Source organism: Myotis yumanensis, unplaced genomic scaffold (assembly GCF_028538775.1).
Source record: "Myotis yumanensis isolate MYYU_CA2020_CCGP unplaced genomic scaffold, mMyoYum1.0.hap1 SCAF_4, whole genome shotgun sequence".
NCBI classification, from domain to species: domain Eukaryota; kingdom Metazoa; phylum Chordata; class Mammalia; order Chiroptera; family Vespertilionidae; genus Myotis; species Myotis yumanensis.
The window spans coordinates 56,382,641-56,405,115 of record NW_027223755.1 but is presented as its reverse complement, the minus strand read 5'-3'; the positions used below and the strand labels follow the sequence as shown (position 1 = coordinate 56,405,115).

General features: G+C 42.9%; 1 protein-coding gene across 1 annotated transcript; it reads left to right on the top strand.

Moving 5' to 3' along the window:
• Positions 1–9,466: 9,466 nt before the first annotated feature.
• LOC139008782 (uncharacterized) lies at positions 9,467–13,559 on the top strand. The gene is made up of 3 exons (XM_070412382.1): positions 9,467–9,571; positions 10,755–12,622; positions 12,989–13,559. Exons 1-3 carry the CDS (start codon positions 9,557–9,559, stop codon positions 13,326–13,328), a joined length of 2,223 nt encoding a protein of 740 aa, XP_070268483.1. The 5' UTR covers positions 9,467–9,556; the 3' UTR covers positions 13,329–13,559.
• Positions 13,560–22,475: the final 8,916 nt, after the last annotated feature.

The window sequence follows — 22,475 nt, the reverse complement described above, 5'->3', positions numbered from 1 at the left end:
GCCCTCTCGCAGTCTGGGACCCTTTGGGGGATGACCACCTGCTGGCTTAGGCCTGCTCCCCGGGGGATTGGTCCTAAGCTGGCAATCAGACATCCCTCTGGCAGCCCAACAGCCCTTGGGGGATGTCTACTTGCCAGTGGGGAGCAGACCTAAGCTGCAGTCAGACATCCTTAGCGCTGCTGAGGAGGCAGGAGAGGCTCCCACCACCACCGCTGTGGCTGGCAGCCATCAGCCTGGCTTGTGGCTGAGCAGAGATCCCCCATGTGCATTGAGCGTCTGCCCCCTGGTGGTCAGTGTGAGTCACAGTGACCAGTCATTCCCAGTCTTTCTGCTGTTAGGGTCAGTTTGCATATTACCCTTTTATTATATAGGATAGAGGCCTGGTGCACAGGTGGGGGCCGGCTGGTTTGCCCTGAAGGGTGTCCCGGATCAGGGTGGGGTCCCGCTTGGGTGCCTGGCCAGCCTGGATGAGGGGCTGATGGCTGTTTTCAGGCTGGTCACACCCCCTTCAGGGTGGGGGTCCCCACTGGGGCGCCTGGCGAGTCTGGGTGAGGGGCTGAGGGCCATTTTCAGGCTGGCCGGGACTGAAGCTCTCAGCCTCTCCTTTTTATCTTTTCTTTTTTTTCTGGGATTTATTTACCTTCTATAATTGAAACATTGTTGCCGTCACTGGCACTCCCAGCTCTGAGGCTGCAGCCTGCTGAAAGCAGGTATCTGGGGTTTGTTTAGCTTCTATAATTGAAACATTGTTGCTTTCAGGCTCAGAGCTGGGCTGTGCCAGGCGGGGAACCTTGGCTTCCTCCATCACTGGAGCAAGCAAGCCTCCTGCTCACTACAGCTGTGTGGCTGCCAGCCGCCATATTTGTTGGCAGTTAATTTGCATATCGCCCTGATTAGCCAATGGGAAGCGTAGCAGAGGTACGGTTAATTACCCTTTTTGTCTTTTATTAGATAGGATAATGTAGGGGTGGCAAGGACTATATTTTGACATGCAAGTTAGTGTGTAGTGTACGGTGAAGGATCACTGAAGGACAGGACATCTAGGGACTGAGAGGCCTGGATATTTTGGAGGAACATTAAAATCAATAAGGCAGTCGAAAATAGAGTTAGAGGTAGAAAGAGTACCTTAAGAATCATAATCTTGCAAGAAATTGGTGCCCAGGTGTTGGTAGATAATTGTAACAATAATGGGTAGGGGATGAGTGATCTGATGGCATAAGAATAAAACCCATATTTTCTAGGAATCTGGATAATATTCATCATCCAAAAAGTGTCATGAATGATTTTACTGAATATGTTAACAATTATTCCAAAATATCATCACTGGGTCGTTTGGAATAAAATGCTCAAATTGGGGATAATTACCCTCAATTAGCATACTATACTCCCCCCATTAGAAGAGCTACCCCACTGTTAGGTGGGTTGTTGTTCGTGCCCTCTCATACACTCTCACTATTAAGAGCTTCTAGGAAGTATCCTGCAGGTTGCATTCCAATTATATTCCCAAGGGCTAATGAATTTCTTTTAACATATTAGATACTTCATAAATGTTGTTTAATAAGGAAAGAGAAAGCTGACTTTTTTTTCTTTTTTAGCAAACCATTTTAAAGGCACACACCATTGAATGCTATGGCAGGCACAATTCTAAGATCTCTGCACATAGTAATTAATTTAAACCACACAATCCCTCCCCTCTTTGAGATTAGTATTACTGCTGTTCCCATTACTCCAGATTAAGAAACAATGAGGTGGAAACACTTGTCTGACATCACACAGTAATGAACTGGGATGGCTAGGATTAAAAAAGCCAGACAGTCAGACCGGAATCCTTCCACATGGTGAAAAAGACTTAGGCACGGTCCAACACACACCATTTTGAGCCCATTAGAAAACAAAGCTATTATTAATAGTTAGAGAATGGGAAAGAGATAATAGAAATACTTCATTGATTTCGAAGTATTTCAACTACCAATGATGAGGATTTATATAATTTGAACAACCTCATGATACATGAAGAGGTGAAATGGTGAATAAAAATATCCACATTTTTAGCACCACCAATTACTGAACAATGAGTCAGCAAGCTTGAAGCAATCTTTAACTGATAATATTCTAAAACTGATCATTTAAACAAGCCAGAGAGCATAATGAGCTGGATACAACTAGTGATATTTGACTGTCCTTGAGCATAATTCTGAGGGAAATGAGGTTAAGATGAAATAAAAACTGGTTCCATTCATCATCAAATAAAAAGGCTATAGACCTAAAATATGATTTACATTATATTATTTCAGGAAAATAAATTAAGCTTAATATTTTAAAATGTATCATTTTATTCATCATTTGAAAATGCCAGATATGCCTTTAAATAGAAAAACTGCATCTCATCATAAAGATGTAATATAAATTCAAGTTATTTTATATCCTGTAAATAGCACATAATTGTCTTTTTCTCTCATCCTCACATTATTATCTAAGATTTTATGGAGACTACAGTTTAATATATAAAAATGGGATGGTCTGGATTAGTCAAATTGCCCTTCTTCTTTTTCTGGATAGTTCAAGAAGAACATGAGGGACAACCTTAATAGTAATTGTGGGGTCATTACGATGTCTGATAAAATTGCACTATGACCCACTCTTCTATGAGACCTTCATTTAAGATATGAGGAAAAAATTGTATAAGAGAGAGTTGGTTGAAAATATTTAATATTTCTGGAGGCATAAGAACATACAGAAGGAAGAAGTGAAAAATGTAGACCAATCCTCAGAATCCCGAGTGCTTTGTATGGAAAATATCTGGTTATGCCATTATTAAGCTGTTTTACTGCAGCACTAAAACAGCTTATTTATGCATTTCAACTTATGGGTATAGAACTGAGCTACCAGCAGTACATTGTGGAAGTAGTATGCTTATGAAATATGATTAGAATTCTAGACTATTTGGGGGGAGTATGGTGCCTTACTTAAAGAGCATATCAATAAAAGCTAGAGCAAATATTAAAAAGTGGTGATGAAGGAAGAATTTTTATAATATGTTCCTAAAATAAGAAATGACTATATTATTATGTGTAGCAGCTGAGAAATATTTTAATAAATATGCTAATAAATATGCCATATTTCAACTCAGGTACACACTAAGCCTAAACAGAGATAACATTTTCAGCTTTGAATGTATACTTAAAAGGTTCTGTTTTCCTAACTGAGAGAAAACTCTTGAAATATTTTGATATATTCCTCAGCAGCCTTAGCATAACATACAAGCCTTTCCTTTGTCATTTTATTATGAGAGAACAAAGGGTAAATAAATTGATAAGATGAATGACAGAAATAAGGTTTCTTGTATAAGTGCATGCAAGTGTATATGTGCATATATATGTGTAATATACATATATGGATATGCATGTAGGTGAATATATACACATACTGTTATAAAATATTAACATATGCATATGGATATAAATATGCAATTTAAATTAAACATTGGAGGATTAGGCAAATAGAGTAAAACATTGTAGGATAAATACAGGAAGATATGTTACCACAAAAATGATAAGAAGTTATATAATTTTATCTGATCTGAAAATGAGAATATCATAATATTATAGCTATAACTAAATTTTGGAATCAGACTGCCTAGTGATTCCTAAAATAGACCTTAGTAAAATTTTTTCTATGTACAACAGCTGGGCCCTACGCTATGCCACCAAATCAGGGTTTCCAGGGCAGGACTCAGGGAGGGTTGAGAGGTGCAGTTTTGATTAGAGTCTCTGATGGAATAGAGCTTCCTCATTTCATACCTAAGGGAGTAAATTCTAATTCCCAAATATCTCAAAAAATGTTCATTTAGTAATAAAAAATTTCAAAAATATTTTCATCGTTGCATGAAAAAATATGGTAATTTAAATGTTACTATCCCATCAGATGACCATAATGCTGCATATTAATTATTTTCCTATTCAATTGAAAAAAAATCACAAACAACTCAGAAAATATCAAGGTAACATGCAATATCTCCATTGTTATACAGGCTCTATTAAAAGGAATATGTGATGGATAATGAACATCTTTATGCAATTGCTTTTCTTCTACAGAATGATTTGAAAGCAGGCTCTTTCCGGCCTTATTGTTACAACTTTCCCAAATTTTTAAAACACTGTGAACCTTTTTCCTCCAAAATTAAATTCGGGTGTCCTTTGCCAGATGACAATTATTCTTTTTAAAATTTATTTATTTATTTATTTATTTATTTATTTATTTATTTATTTTAGAGAGGAAGTGGGAGAGAATATTGTTCCACTTATTTATGTATTCATTGGTTGATTCCTGTATGTGCCCTGACAGGGGATCAAATCACAACCTAGATGTATTGGGACAATGCTCTAGCCAACTGAGTACCCGGCCAGGGTGACAATTATTCTATTGCTCCTTTTTGTGTGTATTTTATTGCTGTTGCCCCAATTCACAGTGGTTAAGGCTAGTGTCACTGAGGTAAGACAAATCAGACATCTGTAAATTCATAAACTCATGTGTTCACCTTGCCCTTAGCCATGTTTCTCTAGATGAGACAGCAGCAATCTTCTCACTATTCAGTCCCCCACAAACATACTGAACAGCATCCTTACAGAGACTGCAGTTTAATCATACACCCAGATTTAACTGTGTCCAAAATAAATCATCAGCAGGAGACATATTGTGAATGACACCTGTTCTGTCCTATATGGCTTTTCAAAGCCATAAAGCCCCCTTTTACACCAGCACTATATACCTTAACAGCTGTCTTCTGGCCCAATACCTGATCCTAATCTTTGATGTAAACTCTAAAGTACAAGGTACAGTGAAAGAAAAAACTCATAGTATCATAGTATCCTTTTATCTCTGGGTGAAACTCAATTGACTTTCAAATAGTGTTCATACATTGTTTTTACACATCCTTTTTTTTTTGTAACAGTGGAGAAATAATGGAAGTTTGTGAAAAAAAGGCATTCAGGTATTTGGGTTATTAAGGCTGATCATGTATTTTTTTAGGTTGGTGGGCTAGAAATACATCCCCAAATATAACCAATAGCCCTCATGCCTGGTGAATACGTTCTATGAGGAAAAGGGAAAAAAATAGTATTTTTTGGCAATCTAATTATTGTAGCAATGCACATTCCTACTAATTATGTCGTTGGATTCCATCAATACTAATCCCAACAGTAAATTTTTCGAGTCTACACAAAACTTATTATCCTTTTCCTTTATCATTAAAAGAGCACTTAGCAGAGTCACAAGCTCTTTATCTGCCAAGAACAAAATCACATTCTGCATATTACCAATTTTGTGCAACTTAAATGTAATCATTAGAGAAATATATACTATCTTATTAACCAGAAGATCATTCTGCTTTCTCTTTGACCAGACTGTTTGTCATTTTATTTATTAGTGCCTACTATATTTACAATCTTCTTGAAAATAGTATAACTTATAACTATGTTTACACAAAGAGTAAAACTTGGAAGAACAGCTTAGGTCTAAAGCAGGAAGCAATATTTTACATTTTTTTCTAGAAGACAAGTTAATGGGTTTACAAGAAAATTCATTATGCTTTCAATGATGCCAAGTTTAAAAGGTTCATCAGACTCTGTAAAACAATATTTACACAGTCCGTGTTCTCAGGACTCGGACAAGTAGATTGCAAGCTATCAAAACCTAAGTCCAAAGATGGATTGTCATCAGTTCTTTTGTGGTACAAGTATTTCTTTTGAGCAATTTTGACATTTTTGTGAATCCTGGCTACAGTGTTAGTACAGTAGTACAACAAAACAATACAGCTACTGTAATTAAAACACTGAGACTGGAATTAAGGCAGGCATAAAGAAAAATAAAACAGAATAGCACGTCCTTAAAACAATGCACATATATGTATACTGTGAACTGATCTTCAACAAGGATACCAAGAATACACAATGAGGAAAGAACACTCTTTCAACACTGGTGCTGGGAAAACTGAATATCCATATACAAAAGAATAAAATTGGACCCCTATCCTCTACCATACACAAAAATTAACTCGAAATTGTTTAAAGATTTAAACTTAGGCCTGAAACTATAACAATCTTAGAGAGAAAAGGAGAAGAAAGCTTCATGACATTGGGCTCAGCAATGACTTTTTTGGATATGACACCAAAAGTACAGGCAACAAAAGCAAAAAACAGGGACTATATTAAACTAAGGAGCTTCTGCACAGCAAAGGAAGCAATCAACAGAGTGAAAGGGCAACATACAGAAGAAAATATTTCCAAACCATACATTTTATATTAGCATCTAAAATACATATATAAGGAACTTCTACAACTCAACAGCAAAAACTCAAATTGCCACATTAAAAATGGGCAAAGGACTTGAATACATATTTCTCCAAAGAAGATACACAAATGCCTAACATGTATATGAAAACAAGCTAAAAAAAAAAACCAATAAGATATTATCTCACACCTGTCAGTATGGCTATTTTTAAAAAAAAGAGAGAAGTGTTTGAAAGGATGTGGAGAAATTATACTTGTGCACAATGGGTTGGAATATAAACTGGTGCAGCCACTATGGAAAACAGTATGTCAATTCCTCAAAACACTTAAAATAGAACTACCATATGATCCAGCAATCCCACTTCACAATACACATCTAAAATAACTGAAATACTGATCTCCAAAGGATATCTGCACTCCTACAGATGTAAACACACAATGTAACAGCACATGGATGTCAGTCAGCAGCCAAATCAATGCCCATCCAGCCCTGGTGGCTGTGTCCTGCCACTCTCTAGCTGTGCTATGGCACTATTGGCCAGGGAGGCTGAAGCCATGCCCCCAAGTGCATGTAGTATGCGAAGGGGCGGGCAGGAAGCCAGAAGCGGGAAGTCGGAGCTGAGGCAGCCTGGCAGCACTGCGTCCGCCATGGAGCTGGACCAGGAGCAGCTGTTGGTGCAACCGGCTTTGGAGTCGGAGGGGATGTGCTTCCTGCATGTCACCCGTGACGTGCCAGCCAGGCCAGGCAGGGCCTGGGGAGGCCTTTTGCGCCTAGAGCCGTTCTTCCTGAAAGGGTGAGGGCTATGCGCTCCCCGCCATCTCCTCCATGTTGGGGCCACGTGTAGCCTTCTTCCCGGAAGCCCAGGCCTCTGCTGGCCGCGCCCGGGATTTTAAACTAACCAATGACAATCAAGGGAAGTGCGCGCCATAGATATGACCACATCCTGTGTAACAAGACCCGGCTCACGCCTGGCCAATCGGCAGGGCCCACAATCCCCTTGAGTCACCCCCCTATTTAAGCCGGATTTTCCCATGGGAGGGCACTCTCTCTTCCTGTCGCCGGGCTGGCCGGGAGCAGGGCCGGGCCGGCCGGGAACGGGGGGTCGGTCTAGCTAGCCCAAAAAATAAAAGGTCCTTCTGCTGTTGCATCGAACTGGCTCCCAGTGTGGAATTTTTGGGGGGATCTTGGAATCTGGGCACAACATTTGGGGGCTCGTCCAGGATCCTCAAACCCCATTCAGGGATGCCCAGCTCGGAGGACTTGGCTGACCGCGGTATGTGTCGTTTATGTTTGTATTTGTTTGTTTCTGTGTGAGCTCACTTCTGAAATCTGTATTCGCCCACATTGATCGTGGACGCACGAGGACAAAGGGCGGGAGGAGTCGGGGGACGCCTCGATCCGCCATCTGTATCTGTAGAAGTAGCTTTACTTCCGAGGTCGGGAAATCTGTAGGCGGGTAGCTTCCGCTGGCTGTAGAACTAGCTTTGCTTCCGAGGTCGGGAAATCTGTAGGCGGGTAGCTTCCGCTGGCTGTAGAAGTAGCCTTGCTTCGTTTTCGGTTTTTACCATCATGGAGTTGGAAGATTATTTTGGTTTCGAGTCCATGGAGTTGGAATACTGTATTTTAGGGCCCCTTAGTTGTCTGTGTTTGTGTTTTTTTGGTTTTATTTTGTGGATTTACTGGATAGACATTATGGGACAGACTCAAACTACTCCTTTAAGCATTATGGTCTGTCATTTTAAAGAGGTAGAGGAAAGAGCCAGCAACCTCAGTGCGGAGGTTCGGAAGGACCGGTGGCGGGCCTTTTGTTCCAGGGAGTGGCCGACTTTTAATGTCGGGTGGCCGCCGGAGGGGACTTTCGATCTCCCCACCATCCGCCGGGTTAGGGATATCGTCTCCCAGCCCAAAGAGGGACATCCTGGTCAACTCTCTTACATTGTTACTTGGCAGGACCTCGTGGAAGATCCACCATCTTGGCTTAGGCCCTTCCTACCTCCACACCCTCCGGAGCCAGAACCCATTCTTGCCTTGCAGGAAGCGGAGAAGAGGAAGGGGAAAAGAACCACCCTGCCGTCAGCTCCAGCTCCCCCCTACCCGGTTTTGCAGGGGGGAACTGAAGAAGAGTTAATTTTTCCTCCCCCATATCATTTCCACAGGATGCCGGAGAGATTTGATCCTGCCCTGTGGCGGGAAGCTGACGCAGTTCCGGGAGTACCTGGGGGCGGAGTTCCTGGAGTGCCTGGGGGCGGAGTTCCGGGAGTGCCTGGGGACGCAGTTCTGGGAGTGCCTGGGGGCGGGGTTCCGGGAGTACCTGGGGATGCAGTTCCAGGAGTGCCTTGGGGCGGGGTTCTGGGAGTGGCCTCAGTTCCGGTTCCGGTAGGAGGCCCGCCTCTCACCCGGCAAAGAGCTCAGCGGGAACTGTCTGTCGCAGCCCCCGACTCCACTATTAAGACCTTGCCCTTACGGGCCGCTGGACCCCCGGATGCGAATGGCAACCAGCCCCATATCTATTGGCCTTTCTCAACTAGCGATTTGTATAACTGGAAGGCACAGAACCCTAAGTTCTCTGAAAAGCCGGGGAGACTTATTGACTTGCTAGATTCTGTTCTTTTCACCCATCAGCCCACATGGGACGACTGTCAGCAGCTTTTACAGGTTCTGTTCACAACAGAAGAGAGAGAAAGGATCCTCAATGAGGCCTGGAAGATGGTTCCTGGTGTGGACGGAAATCCAACCACAAACCAGGCCCAGATAGATGCCTCTTTCCCTTTAACTAGGCCTGAATGGGATTTCAACACGGCAGAAGGTAAGGAGAGGCTCTCGGTCTACCGTCAGACTCTAATGGGGGGTCTCCGTAGGGCTGCTAGGAAGCCCACCAATTTGACCAAGGTAGGGAACGTACAGCAGGGAAAAGATGAGTCTCCAGCTGCCTTTCTAGAACGGATCATGGAGGCATATCGCACCTACACCCCCATGGATCCAGAAGCCCCTGAGAATAAGGCAGCTGTAATCATGAGTTTTATAAACCAGTCAGCCATGGACATTAGAAAAAAACTGCAGAGAATAGATAGATTAGGAGAAAAGAGTTTACAGGATTTACTGGCAGTGGCAGAGAAGGTGTTCAATAACCGAGAGTCCCCTGAGGATAGACAAGCCCGAGCCATAGTGGCTGCCAGTGACAAGCAGACCCGAAACCTGGCCAAGATTCTGCTAGCCACCACCACGGAGTCCCCTGAGGAGCGGACCCGCCGCCTTCGCCAGCTTGCTGATGGCCAAGAAAGAGGTAAGGAAACTGCCCGGAGTGGGAAGAAAAAACTGCAACAGAACCAGTGTGCTTACTGCAAAGAGATAGGGCACTGGGTCCGAGAATGCCCAAAGAAGGCCGGTAAAAGGGGAAGCAAGACGGACCGGGTGGAGGTCTTGGAGCTGGAAGGACTGAGTGATTAGGGGAGTCGGGGTTCGGACCCCCTCCCCGAGCCCAGGGTAACTCTTAGAGTGGAGGGGACCCCTGTTGACTTCCTTGTCGACACTGGAGCACAACATTCGGTTCTCCGCACACCTCAGGGGAAGCTTGCTAATAAAAAGTCCTGGGTGCAAGGGGCAACTGGCATGAGCCAGTATCCATGGACTACCCGAAGAACAGTAGATCTAGGAACGAGCCGGGTATCCCATTCCTTCATGGTAATACCGGAGTGCCCCTACCCCCTTTTAGGACGGGACTTGCTAACCAAGATTGGAGCCCAAATAACCTTCAGACAAGGGGGGCCTCAGGTTACCGATAGCGAAGGCCACCCATCCAGGTTCTGACTCTGAGACTGGAGGATGAATATCGCCTACACCAGGGGGCGCCCCCAGTAGAGAACAATATAGATAGATGGCTGCAAGAATTCCCCACAGCCTGGGCAGAGACGGGGGGAGTAGGACTGGCCGCCCACAGGGCCCCAACCCTGGTTGAGCTAAAACCAGGAGAAAGCCCAATAAGAGTAAAACAGTACCCTATGTCCCAGGAGGCTCGGAAGGGAATCCAGCCTCACATCCGGAGACTGCGAAGCCTAGGGGTACTGGTTCCATGCCAATCTGCCTGGAACACCCCCCTCCTGCCGGTCAGAAAGCCCCACACGAATGACTATCGACCAGTCCAGGACCTCCGGGAAGTAAATAAAAGGGTCCTGGATATACACCCAACCGTTCCTAACCCATACACTCTCCTAAGCTCTCTGGCACCCTCTAGAGTCTGGTATACCGTACTAGACTTGAAGGATGCCTTTTTCAGCCTGCCGCTAGCGCCTCAAAGCCAGCCCCTGTTTGCCTTCGAGTGGCACGACCCAGAGGAAGGCTACAGTGGACAATTAACCTGGACGCGATTGCCCCAAGGATTTAAGAATTCACCCACCATCTTCGACGAGGCGCTGCATGAAGACCTTGGTGAGTACAGGAGAGAGCACCCCAATCTCACTCTCCTTCAGTACGTAGATGACATCCTGATTGCTGCCGATACTGCCAAAGATTGTGAACAAGGGACCAAAGATCTGCTGGCCACCCTAGGGACCTTAGGGTACCGGGCCTCTGCGAAGAAGGCTCAGATATGCCAAAAGAGGGTGAGTTACCTGGGGTACATACTGGAGGGCGGACAGCGGCGGTTGTCAGATGCTAGAAAAGAGACAGTCTTGAAAATCCCTGCTCCCACCTCCCGGAGGGAGGTGAGGGAGTTCCTAGGATCGGCTGGCTATTGCCGCCTCTGGATACCAAGTTTTGCTGAGATCGCCAGGCCCCTATATGAAGCCACCAAGGAGGGGAAGGCCTTTAAATGGACTGAGACAGAAGAAATGGCCTTTAATCAGATAAAGAAAGCTCTTTTAGCTACTCCAGCCCTGGGCCTACCAGACATTACAAAACCCTTTCGCCTCTTTGTAGATGAGCACAAAGGAGTGGCAAAAGGGGTTTTAACCCAGGCTTTAGGCCCCTGGAGTCGCCCAGTAGCATATTTGTCTAAAAAGCTGGATCCTGTAGCCGCCGGCTGGCCACCGTGCCTAAGAATCATTGCAGCAACCGCGCTCTTAGTCAAGGATGCTGACAAACTGACCCTGGGGCAGGAGATCTGGATCACAACCCCGCATGCCATTGAAGGGATCCTAAAACAGCCTCCTGATAGATGGATGAGCAATGCTCGCATGACCCACTATCAAAGCTTGCTGCTCAACCCCCCTAGAGTGCGGTTCCTTCCCAGTGCGGCCCTCAACCCTGCTACCCTGCTACCTGACCCTGACCTAGATGCCCCACTACATGACTGTGCGGGAATCCTGGAGCAGGTACATGGACTTCGGAAGGACTTGACCGATCGGCCCCTCCCAGATGCAGAGGCCACCTGGTTCACGGATGGAAGCAGCTTCGTGCAGAACGGGTGCAGGTACGCAGGTGCGGCGGTGGTTGCCGACACAAACACTGTGTGGGCGGAGGCTCTGCCCCCTGGGACATCAGCTCAGCGAGCAGAACTCATTGCACTCACCAAGGCACTGACACTGGGGGCTGGAAAGCGGCTTAACGTTTACACAGACAGCCGTTATGCATTTGCTACAGCTCACGTTCACGGGGCAATCTACCAGGAGAGAGGGCTATTGACAGCAGAGGGACGGACAATAAAAAATAAGCAGGAAATCCTCAACCTGCTCTCAGCCTTATGGCTTCCTGCCAAGTTAGCCATAATCCACTGCCAGGGACACCAAAAAGCCAATGACCTGGTAGCTAAAGGTAACCAAAAGGCTGACCAGGCTGCAAAGGCAGTAGCCCTTACCTCGGTCCCTACCATGGCCTTACAACTACCAGACCCAGGGGACCCAGTCCTACCAGACCAGCCCAAGTACTCCCAGGAGGAGTTGCAACGTATCAAAAAGCTCCCTAAAGCCCAGGAAATAAAGGGATGGTGGCATACACCAGAAGGAGAACTTATACTGCCGGACTGGCTCGGGGACACGATATTAAAACATATGCACCAATCCACTCACCTGGGAGCCCGGAAAATGAAGGACTTAATCCAACATGCCAGGATCAAAATTCACCAGCAGAATACCAAGATAGACCAGGTTGTGTCAGCCTGCAAGACCTGTCAACTCACAAACGCAAGGGTTGGATCAAATAAAGAAGGAACCAGGCTCAGAGGCACCAAACCTGGAGCACAATGGGAGGTCGACTTCACTGAAATTAAACAAGGGAAGTATGGTTATAAATATCTTTTAGTATTTATAGATACCTTCTCTGGCTGGGTAGAAGCATACCCAACCAAGCGTGAAACAGCTCAGACGGTGGCCAAGAAGCTGCTGGAAGACATCTTACCCAGGTATGGTTTTCCTGCTATGATAGGATCCGACAACAGGCCAGCCTTTATTTCACAGGTAACACAGGTAGTAACCAGGGCTATTGGGGCAAATTGGAAACTACATTGTGCTTAGAGACCCCAGAGTTCAGGTCAGGTAGAAAGAATGAATAGAACTCTAAAAGAGACCCTTACCAAATTAACCATGGAGACTGGTGGGGACTGGGTGGCTCTCCTACCGTATGCCCTTTACCGGGTAAGGAACTCCCCTTACACCCTGGGCTTTACTCCCTATGAAATCATGTTTGGCAGGCCACCCCCTATCATTCCTAACCTTAAAGCTAACTTTCTCGCTGAATTTGAAAATCAAGAACTATCTCTTTCCTTAAGAGGGCTCCAGAGGGCACACGAGGACATTTGGCCACGCCTTCGCGCCATCTATGAGACCAGCCCAATTCCAACTCCTCATCGACACAGACCAGGAGATTGGGTCTACGTCAAAAGGCATCATCAAGAAACTCTTGAGCCACGTTGGAAGGGTCCCTACACTGTGGTGCTAACGACCCCCACTGCTCTCAAGGTAGACGGCGTTGCGACCTGGATCCATCACACTCACGTCCGGTCAGCGGACCCATCCACGGTCCAAAAAGACTTCATCACCAAATGGAGCGTCGAAAGAGATCAACGCAACCCACTGAAGCTCAAGCTACGGCGTGCTCCACCTGCCTGATGCTGGTGACATAACTCGCGATCACTCCTGTCGCCAGGAGCCCCCACAATAGACTTAGATGATGCCTGCATCTGCATGGACATGGCTCCAAAGAGACAGGGACAATTTATAGAAAAATCGGGGATAGACTTTAGTATCACATGTTTAATAGCGGAAGATTTGGCTGCCTGAAAGCGGCCATGATGCCAGTATTATGTTTCATTGTGTTAATATATTACATTAACCTTTAATTCTCTTGCAGGTTTGAATGTATATTGATTGTCCTAAAAAAAGAACTGTGCGGGATGACCCCTGAAAGTAAGGAGTGCCTAGCTGCCAAGAGGGCAGGTGCCCAACTGAACAGGGAACGGTGCCCATCAGGTTTTGGTCGCTGTTGAGAGACAGTTGACAGTTGACAGCCTGTGTACTGCTTGCAGGCCTGCATGACCATGCCCATGTCAGGGGTAGTAAAGCTAGAAAAAGCCTGGTTAGAATAAAAATCTAAAGCATGGTTATGCATGAAAAGAAATTAGCAAAGAAAATCAGAAAATCTTAGAATAAATCAATATATTTTTCTTCTTATATAATTCCTCCGAAATCTGGCAATACATCTCTTTGCATAAATTCAATAAGACCAGTTTCTAATGATGGTTTTCAGTTACCGTTCTTGTTGTACTTATGCAAACATCAGAATAGTAGATAAATTAATCTCGATTTGGCTTTTTAATGGCCATGGAGGAATTTTAAAAAGAAAAATCCTATTTCAATAAAAATTGTTACTTTCCCTTCCACCAGACCATTTGTTAAGATATGCCCAGTACAGGCCTCTAGCGACGGTGGAATAGAAATGCAGCCCGACTCATGATTGAGCCGGAAGTTCCAAGACAAGGGGGGAATGAAAGGGTGAGGGCTATGCGCTCCCCGCCATCTCCTCCATGTTGGGGCCACGTGTAGCCTTCTTCCCGGAAGCCCAGGCCTCTGCTGGCCGCGCCCGGGATTTTAAACTAACCAATGACAATCAAGGGAAGTGCGCGCCATAGATATGACCACATCCTGTGTAACAAGACCCGGCTCACGCCTGGCCAATCGGCAGGGCCCACAATCCCCTTGAGTCACCCCCCTATTTAAGCCGGATTTTCCCATGGGAGGGCACTCTCTCTTCCTGTCGCCGGGCTGGCCGGGAGCAGGGCCGGGCCGGCCGGGAACGGGGGTCGGTCTAGCTAGCCCAAAAAATAAAAGGTCCTTCTGCTGTTGCATCGAACTGGCTCCCAGTGTGGAATTTTTTTGGGGATCTTGGAATCTGGGCACAACACTTCCCAGGGTGGCAGCATTGGCCGCTTTTTTTTCCCAATTTATTTTTTTTATTGGAAAGCAAGCTCTGGGCTTGCGGTTCCGGGGATCCCTGGGCCATAGCATGCACCTCCAGGCCTCACTGCACTCTCCTCCCCCTCCTCCTGTGTTGAGCGTCTGGCCCCTGGTGGTCAGTGCACATCATAGTGACTAATCAACTGGTTGTCCTGGTCGTTCTGGTCATTCTGCCATTATGGTCTCTGAGTTTTTATTCTATTGGATATTTTCAGAGTTCCAGATAAGCTACCATATTCCTTTTGCTATTTTATAAACACCATGCAGTTTATCCAGTGCAGTGGTAATTTCTGACAATGAAAAAATTATAGAAGTGTTTGTTTTGGTTACACTGAGGTTATTAGTTAGGTTTAATTCAAGTGTTTGGAACACCTTCTAGGCATTTTATACTCTGAATGTAAAATAGTAAGCCAGAATCCAAGTTCTCCTGCAGCAACTAGCCAGGGAGTATGTTATTATTTGAACAAAGAAAAACTATTTTGCACTGTTTTTTGTTAATTCAGTTATATATTGCCAACCAATGAATATTATCTAGAAACCTCAAAAGATTCATAAATACTTCATAAATAAAATCTATATTAAAACATTTGCTCGTTTTCATTTCTTTTTTAAATGATATATTTTTATTGATTATAGAGAGGAAGGGGGGAGAGAGATGAGAGAGAGAGAGAGAGAGAGAGAGAGAGAAACATCAATGATGAGACTCATTGGTTAGCTGCCTACTGGAGATCCCAGGCATGTACCCTGACCAGGAATCAAACCATGACTTCTGGTTCATAGGTCAACGCTCAACCACTGAGCCACACCAACTGAGCTCTTTCTCATTTCTAAAAATTTAATTCATTTCCTCCCAGGTTAACATGGATAACTTGGTTTCTGAACAGTGCAAAATCTTCGGGCATTCATCCCGAGGTTCATGTGACCTTTGCTGGAGCTCCTTGAGCTGGCCAATCCAAGAAGCAGAGAAAAACAAAACAACAACCAAAAACCCCCAGAATAACAGCAAAGCAGAAGCATCAAATATGAGAAAAAACTTAAAATAATTTGACATTTTAATATATTTTTATTGAAATTGTTATCTTGTGGAAATCAGACCTCAGTTTCTTACACACATTTTCTAGTTCAATACTATTTTTGCATGAAATGAAATGCGAGACACTATCCTGTCTTCATAAAATACTTAGGGCCTTGAGGCTCCATCCAGCCCTATCCCTCCTCAGTGTCATTACCACCCAGACATTCTTTCATAAGATTCTAAAGGGAAGATATAAAGGAAATAAAATAGCAGATAAAAAATAATTTTATTCTATTTTTATGAGGTTGTGTGTTTATTTAAAGATATTGCTTCACTAAAATTTGGCATTGCAACAATCAAAGGAAAAGCCCTGGAAACTGGCCTCTCTTTAGTACCAGAAAAATAAATTTATATTGTGAATCCTTAGCAATAACACTCACAAAGTCCAGGGTCCTGGATCAACCCGGGTCCTTCCCAATGGCCTCTTGGTGTGCTACCCATGAGACCATGATCAGAATACATTTTAATTTTCCAGTGGCTTCACTCACTCTGAAAATAAACTAATATTTTAAACTAGCCAAACCATTTGGCATGAATTATCTGGGGGAAAAGCCAAGGTATGCCTACACTGTATTAGGAGTAATTTTCTTGTGTGGCACATGTTCTGATTCGAAAGACAATTTTTAAACCGAATTTAAATTTAATATAGATGATGAGGAGGATAATGATAGAGAGGGGAAGAGAGAATAGTTTGTCCACACTACCAGCAACGCTGAAAGAAGTATATTGCCTCCAAAGAGAAATTATTCAGAACTACTAGCATGTTCACCTTTTATGAACTAGTATTATTACTGTATAATCAGACTTTCTTTTCATTTTGCAGGTTTGAGCACCTGTGAGGTCCCAGCAAATTAATTCACAATCAAGACGAGGGGAGACTGATTCCTTAGCAATCGAAGATTTTTATCTATGAACCCAAATGACTCAGCACCTCCAGCTTTAATCCACAGCCTAATGATTCACAGTTTACTAAGAAATAAGGGTACAATGTCTTCTCACCTAATTAATTTCTTCTTTCAGGACATTTTTATTTTAAAAAAATTATTTTTACTTACAAAACACAAAAGCACCGAAAAACATAGTAGTACTCAAGTAACGGCAGATGCTACTGCTCGGTATTTCAAATAATTAGAAAAGTAACTGTAATAACTTCCTTGTCACCCTTTCCCATGAATCCCTTAAACAACTTAAGTAGTTGGGATGTGTGTTCTGTGGCTTAGGGATTGAAAATAATCTTAATTGACCTAGAAATGTGTTTAAGTCGTAAATTAGTGTGTCCTCAGGCAAAAGGCACACAATGTAATTGCTACAAGTGAAATAAATAAGTATAAACTACAATGAGACAACCTTAGACAATAAAACACTAAGGAAAAATGAGTTCTAATAACAAGTAGTTTATTTTTCAGCCCCAAGTGACTTCATTTAAAACAGTTTCTGTCCTAGAGAATCCAACCCATATATGGAGATAATAAAACTCTGATATTAATGAGTCATTTTAAAATATAGAAGGTAGCAGTGCCAAAGTACAGGTCAGGAAAGATTAATGAAGAGGCCTCGGTCTCAACACAGGCCTGCATAATAACAAGGCAAAAGTTAAAGTTTTGAAATTCCTGTATTTGAATTTTGGTATCTTCACCTTTCTCAACCCCAATGCAAGGAAGAAAAATGTTATGAGCAGCATGAACTGAGATGAATCATTCATTACTCGGCGCCGTCTTCCCAGACGGTGTTGGCAGCTGCCAGCACCACCTTTTCGGAGCACTTCTGAAGGGCATCTGTCCTGCGCCTGTGCATTCAGAACAGAACAGCTCTGAGCACGCCATGTTCTCCCCAGGCCCGTTCATCCTCCATCCAAAGGACCTGAACTTCCTGGAATACTTCTATCTTTTTAGTCTACTATGGACTACTGTCATTCCCACACATGTACGGGGCAGCAGAAAAAATAAATGTTTCTCCTGTTTCCCCTATATTTACTTACTTCCATTTCAACTTTCTACCCAATGAGGAATTTCTTTTTCATTTGCCTGATACACTGTCTTGGCTGACATATTCTCTTTATTCTCTCTCATTCTCTCTCCCTCCTTCCCTCGCTTCTTCCATCTTTCTCAATCCTCCTCTCTCTCTCCTCTCCTCTGCTGCCAACAGAGCTTTTACACTTGACCAACAGCATTTACATACCTAAAAACCATCCTGCTGGCAGCAGAGAGGACAAAACTATTGCAGAAAATAGAGATGAAAAAGGAGCCTTCTGTTTTTTTCTACTAGTTAAAAGAATAACAGAAGACCAACTTCCTATGAGCAAGCACCACAATCTCTTTACTTATAAAAGAAATCAAATTAAGCACTTTATTTGTTCAGCTTTGGGTGGATATATGGGTGTCTCTGAGAATACCAAGGTCAAGCACTCACAAGCTCTAATTGGCCACAATATTAATCTTGCCAGGGGTTGGCTTTTTACTCCCAAGCCTCACAAATACTGCAATTTGTTTTCTAAATAAAATAACCTTGCTTTTAGACAGCCCTGTTCCACAGTGAGGGGGAGAATTAATCTGCCCTGAGAACTGGTGTGCATTTTAGCCACAAGAACAGGGAGAAAGCCAGCAGCCACCATCAGGATTCAGAAACTAAAACCACCTCCCATCTTGTGCAGGGAAGAAGGAAACAGTAGACAACCATGTCAGGAAAGGCTCATTAGCAACGACAAACTCTGCAGTGTTTGAGTAGGACTGCACACGGTTACAATGAAAGTCTCTTAATGAGAACTTAATTGACTTTCTAATTTTGCCATATATTAGGCCACAGTCTTATTCCCCTTAAAGAATATTTAATTTTATCTTTTTCATAATATAAATTAAACTACAAAAAAAAATACAAAGGGCCTTTCCCATGTTTAATAGCAAGGCCGGAGTCACAAAGAAGAGGGGTCTCACAGCAGGCCAGCCTCCCATGGCTGGTGAACAGCACCCTGCTTGCCTTGTCTGCTGTCCTTTTATAGGTATGAGAAAAAGTGAGTCTTTTCCGGACCAGAGAACTCTGGCTTTCTTTCTAAGCAGTGATGGTGACCAGTATGCTCAACAAGACAATGGAGACACGATTATATAACTTACCTCACACACATATTTACCAATATGACCATGTTGATTACATTGGCTTAACCAAGTCAGCAGGAGAAACAAGTAAACCTTAAACTTTTAAGTGAGCAAGTTCAAGTTTCCTACTTTTATTTTTATTACTCCCCTTTGAAGAATCCTTTTCTGTGACACAAAACTTCTCAAATTCCACCACAGATTTCCCCACACCTGCACAAAACTAGAATGAATGGGATGACGGATGGCCTTTTACTATATTTTTTCTTCATTTGAAGATGGTTTTACTTATAATACCATTACCATAAAGTATGTTTCCTTTTATATATCCTGAAATATATTTATTCCTTACTTCATTCCACAAAGGATATGAGATGGCTAAATAATTATTTGGTACAGAATAAATTCCACTGAGGGGCACAGGCTTTGAGGTACTTGTCAAATAGGCCATAGGTGGGCTGGCACAAGGGAAGTCAGTATAGAAATAATTCAGGTATGTTTTATATCTCTGGTTTTGGTTTGCAAGGCAGTAGCAGCTGATATTGGAAGAAACAGTTCTCAGAAGAAAGTGATTGGTCCAGGTACTGTCTCTAGGTGGTTGATTGGTCCAAAGGCTGTTTCCAGGCAGTTGATTGGTCTAGATTCTAGAAGCTATTTCCAGGCTGTCTGCCCAGTAGATTGCCTTGTCTCCAAGGGTTTTTCAATCTATCAAGTGATAACAGGTCTCAGAAGTTTGTGTGGAATGATAAGTATTCCCCATTAGAGAAGCTTATTGAAGAAAATTCCAGTATATTAAGGATGACTCACAGGCACATCATACATTTTTTTATCCAGCTTCCCTAAGGGTGATGAATTGCTCATAAGGAAGAAGCTTCCTAAATGATTTTTTCACAAGTCAAGGAATGCTGGAGCCATCCATGAAAATTACCAGCTGTTAAAAGGGAAGCATTAAGCTATTTAGTGCAGTTCAACTGTTGAACTATTTCCTGTCTTTTTTTCCTCCTTCTCAAGAGCAGATAAAGCTGCTCTCGGTTTAATAACAGGAGGCAAAAAAGATAGTGTAAAAAATGATGGTGTAATAATAGCAAAAGAAAACCAAGAAAAAGGGTGAAGTCACTATAATTCTATAACCTTAATATTTTCATTTTCTCATATTTTTATTCTTTTTTTAATTGAACTTATTGGAGTGACATTGGTTCACAACATCATACAGGTTTCAAGTGGACAAGTCAGTGAAACAGCATCTGCACCCCGCACTGTGTGCCCACTGCCCCAAGCAGTCTCTTTCCAGCCCCATTTCCTCCCCTTTGCCCACCTCCACCCTCATTTCCCTTTTGCTAACACCACATGGTTGTCTGTGTCTATGTGCTATATATATTGGGGGGTGGGGGTTGCTTAATCCCTTCCCCTTCTTTCATCCAGTGCCCCAGCCCCCCTCCCCTCTGACAGCCAAGAAACAAGGAAAGGCTCAAATAAACAATCTAACTTTACACTTAAAGGAACTTGAACAAGACCAAACAAAGCCCAGAGTGAGTAGAAGGAAGGAAGGAAGAAAGATAAGAGCAGAAATAAATGAAATAGCATCTTAAAAAATACAGAAGAGCAATGAAACCAAGAGCTGGTGCTTTGAAAATATAAACTAGATTGACAAACCTGTAACCAGACTCATCAAGAAAAAAAGAAAGAGAGGACCCAAATAAATAAAATCAAAAATGAAAGAAGAGAAGTAACAACTGACACCAAAGAAATATAGAGGATTGTAAGACAATATTATGAAGAACTTTATGCCAACTAATTGGACAATATGGAAGAAATGGACAAATTCCTAGAAACATACAAGCTTCCAAAACTAGATCAGGAAGAATCAGAGTATTTGAATAGACAGATTACAACTAGTGAAATTGAAGCAGTAATCAAAAAAACAAAATCAACCCAACAAACAAAAGTATGGACTGGATGGCTTTACAGGTGAATTTTACCAAACATTCAAAGAAGAACTAACAGCAATCCTTCTCTAACTATTCCAAAATATTCAAAAGGAGGGAAGACTCCCAAACCCTTTTATGAAGGCAGCATTATTCTAATTCCAAAACCAGATAAAGTACGACCAAAAACGAAAATTAAAGGCCAATATCCCTGATGAACATAGATGCTAAAATTCTTAACACAATATTAGTAAATCGAGCCCTAGCTGGTTTGTCTCAGTGTATAGTGTGTCGGCCTGTAGACTGAAGGGTTCCAGGTTCAATTCCGGTCAAGGGCACATGTCTGGGTTGTGGGTTCATTCCCCAGTAGGGGGCGTGCAGGAGGCAGACAATCAATGATTCCCTGTCATCATTGATGTTTCTACCTCTTCCTCTCTGAAATCAATAAAATATTTTAAATATATATATATGCATGTGTGTATATATATAATATATATACACATATTTATATTAGTAAATTGAATCCAGCAATACATTAAGAAGATCATGCATCATGATCAAGTGGGATTTATTCTGGGGAATCAAGGCTGCTACAGTATCCACTGCACTACCCTTAACAACACTTAATGATTGATCACAGAAGCAGGAGGGAATTTGAGAGGCCATCCTGTTCAACTTCCAGCCTGGACTCCCAATAAATGACGATCTGGCCAGATTGTAAAGACTGCCAAACACACAGTGATTTCAAACCTTTCTTAGGTGACTGGCGGTTTCAAAGTTTAATCCCCACTTCCCTCAAAAAGTTTTCTGTTATCTCACATAGTTCTTTTTGTTTTGTTAATCCTCACACAAGGATATTTTTCCCATTGATTTTTAGAGACTTGAAGGGAAGGGAGGGAGGTGGAAAAGAGAGGGAGAGAGAAAGAGAGAGCAGGGAGGAGAGAAACATCGATGTGAGAGCGAGACATTGATTAGTTGCCACCCGCATGAGCCTCCACCAAGCCAGGGATCAACTTACAACCCAGGTACATGCCCTTGACCATAATCAAACCTGTGAACCTTTAATGCACCAGCTGACACTCTAACCACTGAGCACATGAGCCAGGACTCACCTAAGAAAGCATGGAAATTTAAAAAAAAAAAAGTCTCTCCACCTGAATTGATACACAGTTCTTAACTAAATGAAAAGTGAAATCAAATCCATTCAAAGCAAAAGACAAAATACTGACTACAGAGTTCAGCATTGCATGTAAAAATGATTACCCATTTTCTAGTGCTACATTTAAACAAAAGCACATATGGTACCATCAATAAGGCTTTCTGAGCTTCGAGTTCCCTGCTCCCTTCCAGGTCCATAAATATTCTGCAGCTAATCATGTTTCTTATTTCTCCCCATCCCTAACTCTTAAATCCTTAATTCTGCCTTAACAAAACTATTGTCAGTCCCTTGATTTCCTTAAGGTGCTTCCTATCCCATTTTACTTCTGTGTCTTGCTAAGAGAGACAGCATTCGAATGGTTCGCATAAATTTATTACTAATGGCTAGTGTGACCCAATGACACACCTACAATTTTAGGGCACATCATTTAGATATTTTTGTGCCTCTGGTTTGTCATTTTCTAAAACTTGTCATAATGACACTGACCTCTAGACCTCCCCAAACAGGCTAAGAAACTCATTACTGTTCATATGACATAGCACTATTATTTTGGCTGAC

Bases quoted from the DNA above. Each gene is read 5' to 3' on its own strand.
- LOC139008782 (XM_070412382.1), top strand. The intron at 12,623-12,988 runs GTATGGTTTTCC...TCTTTCCTTAAG, and splicing joins CTGGAAGACATCTTACCCAG to AGGGCTCCAGAGGGCACACG.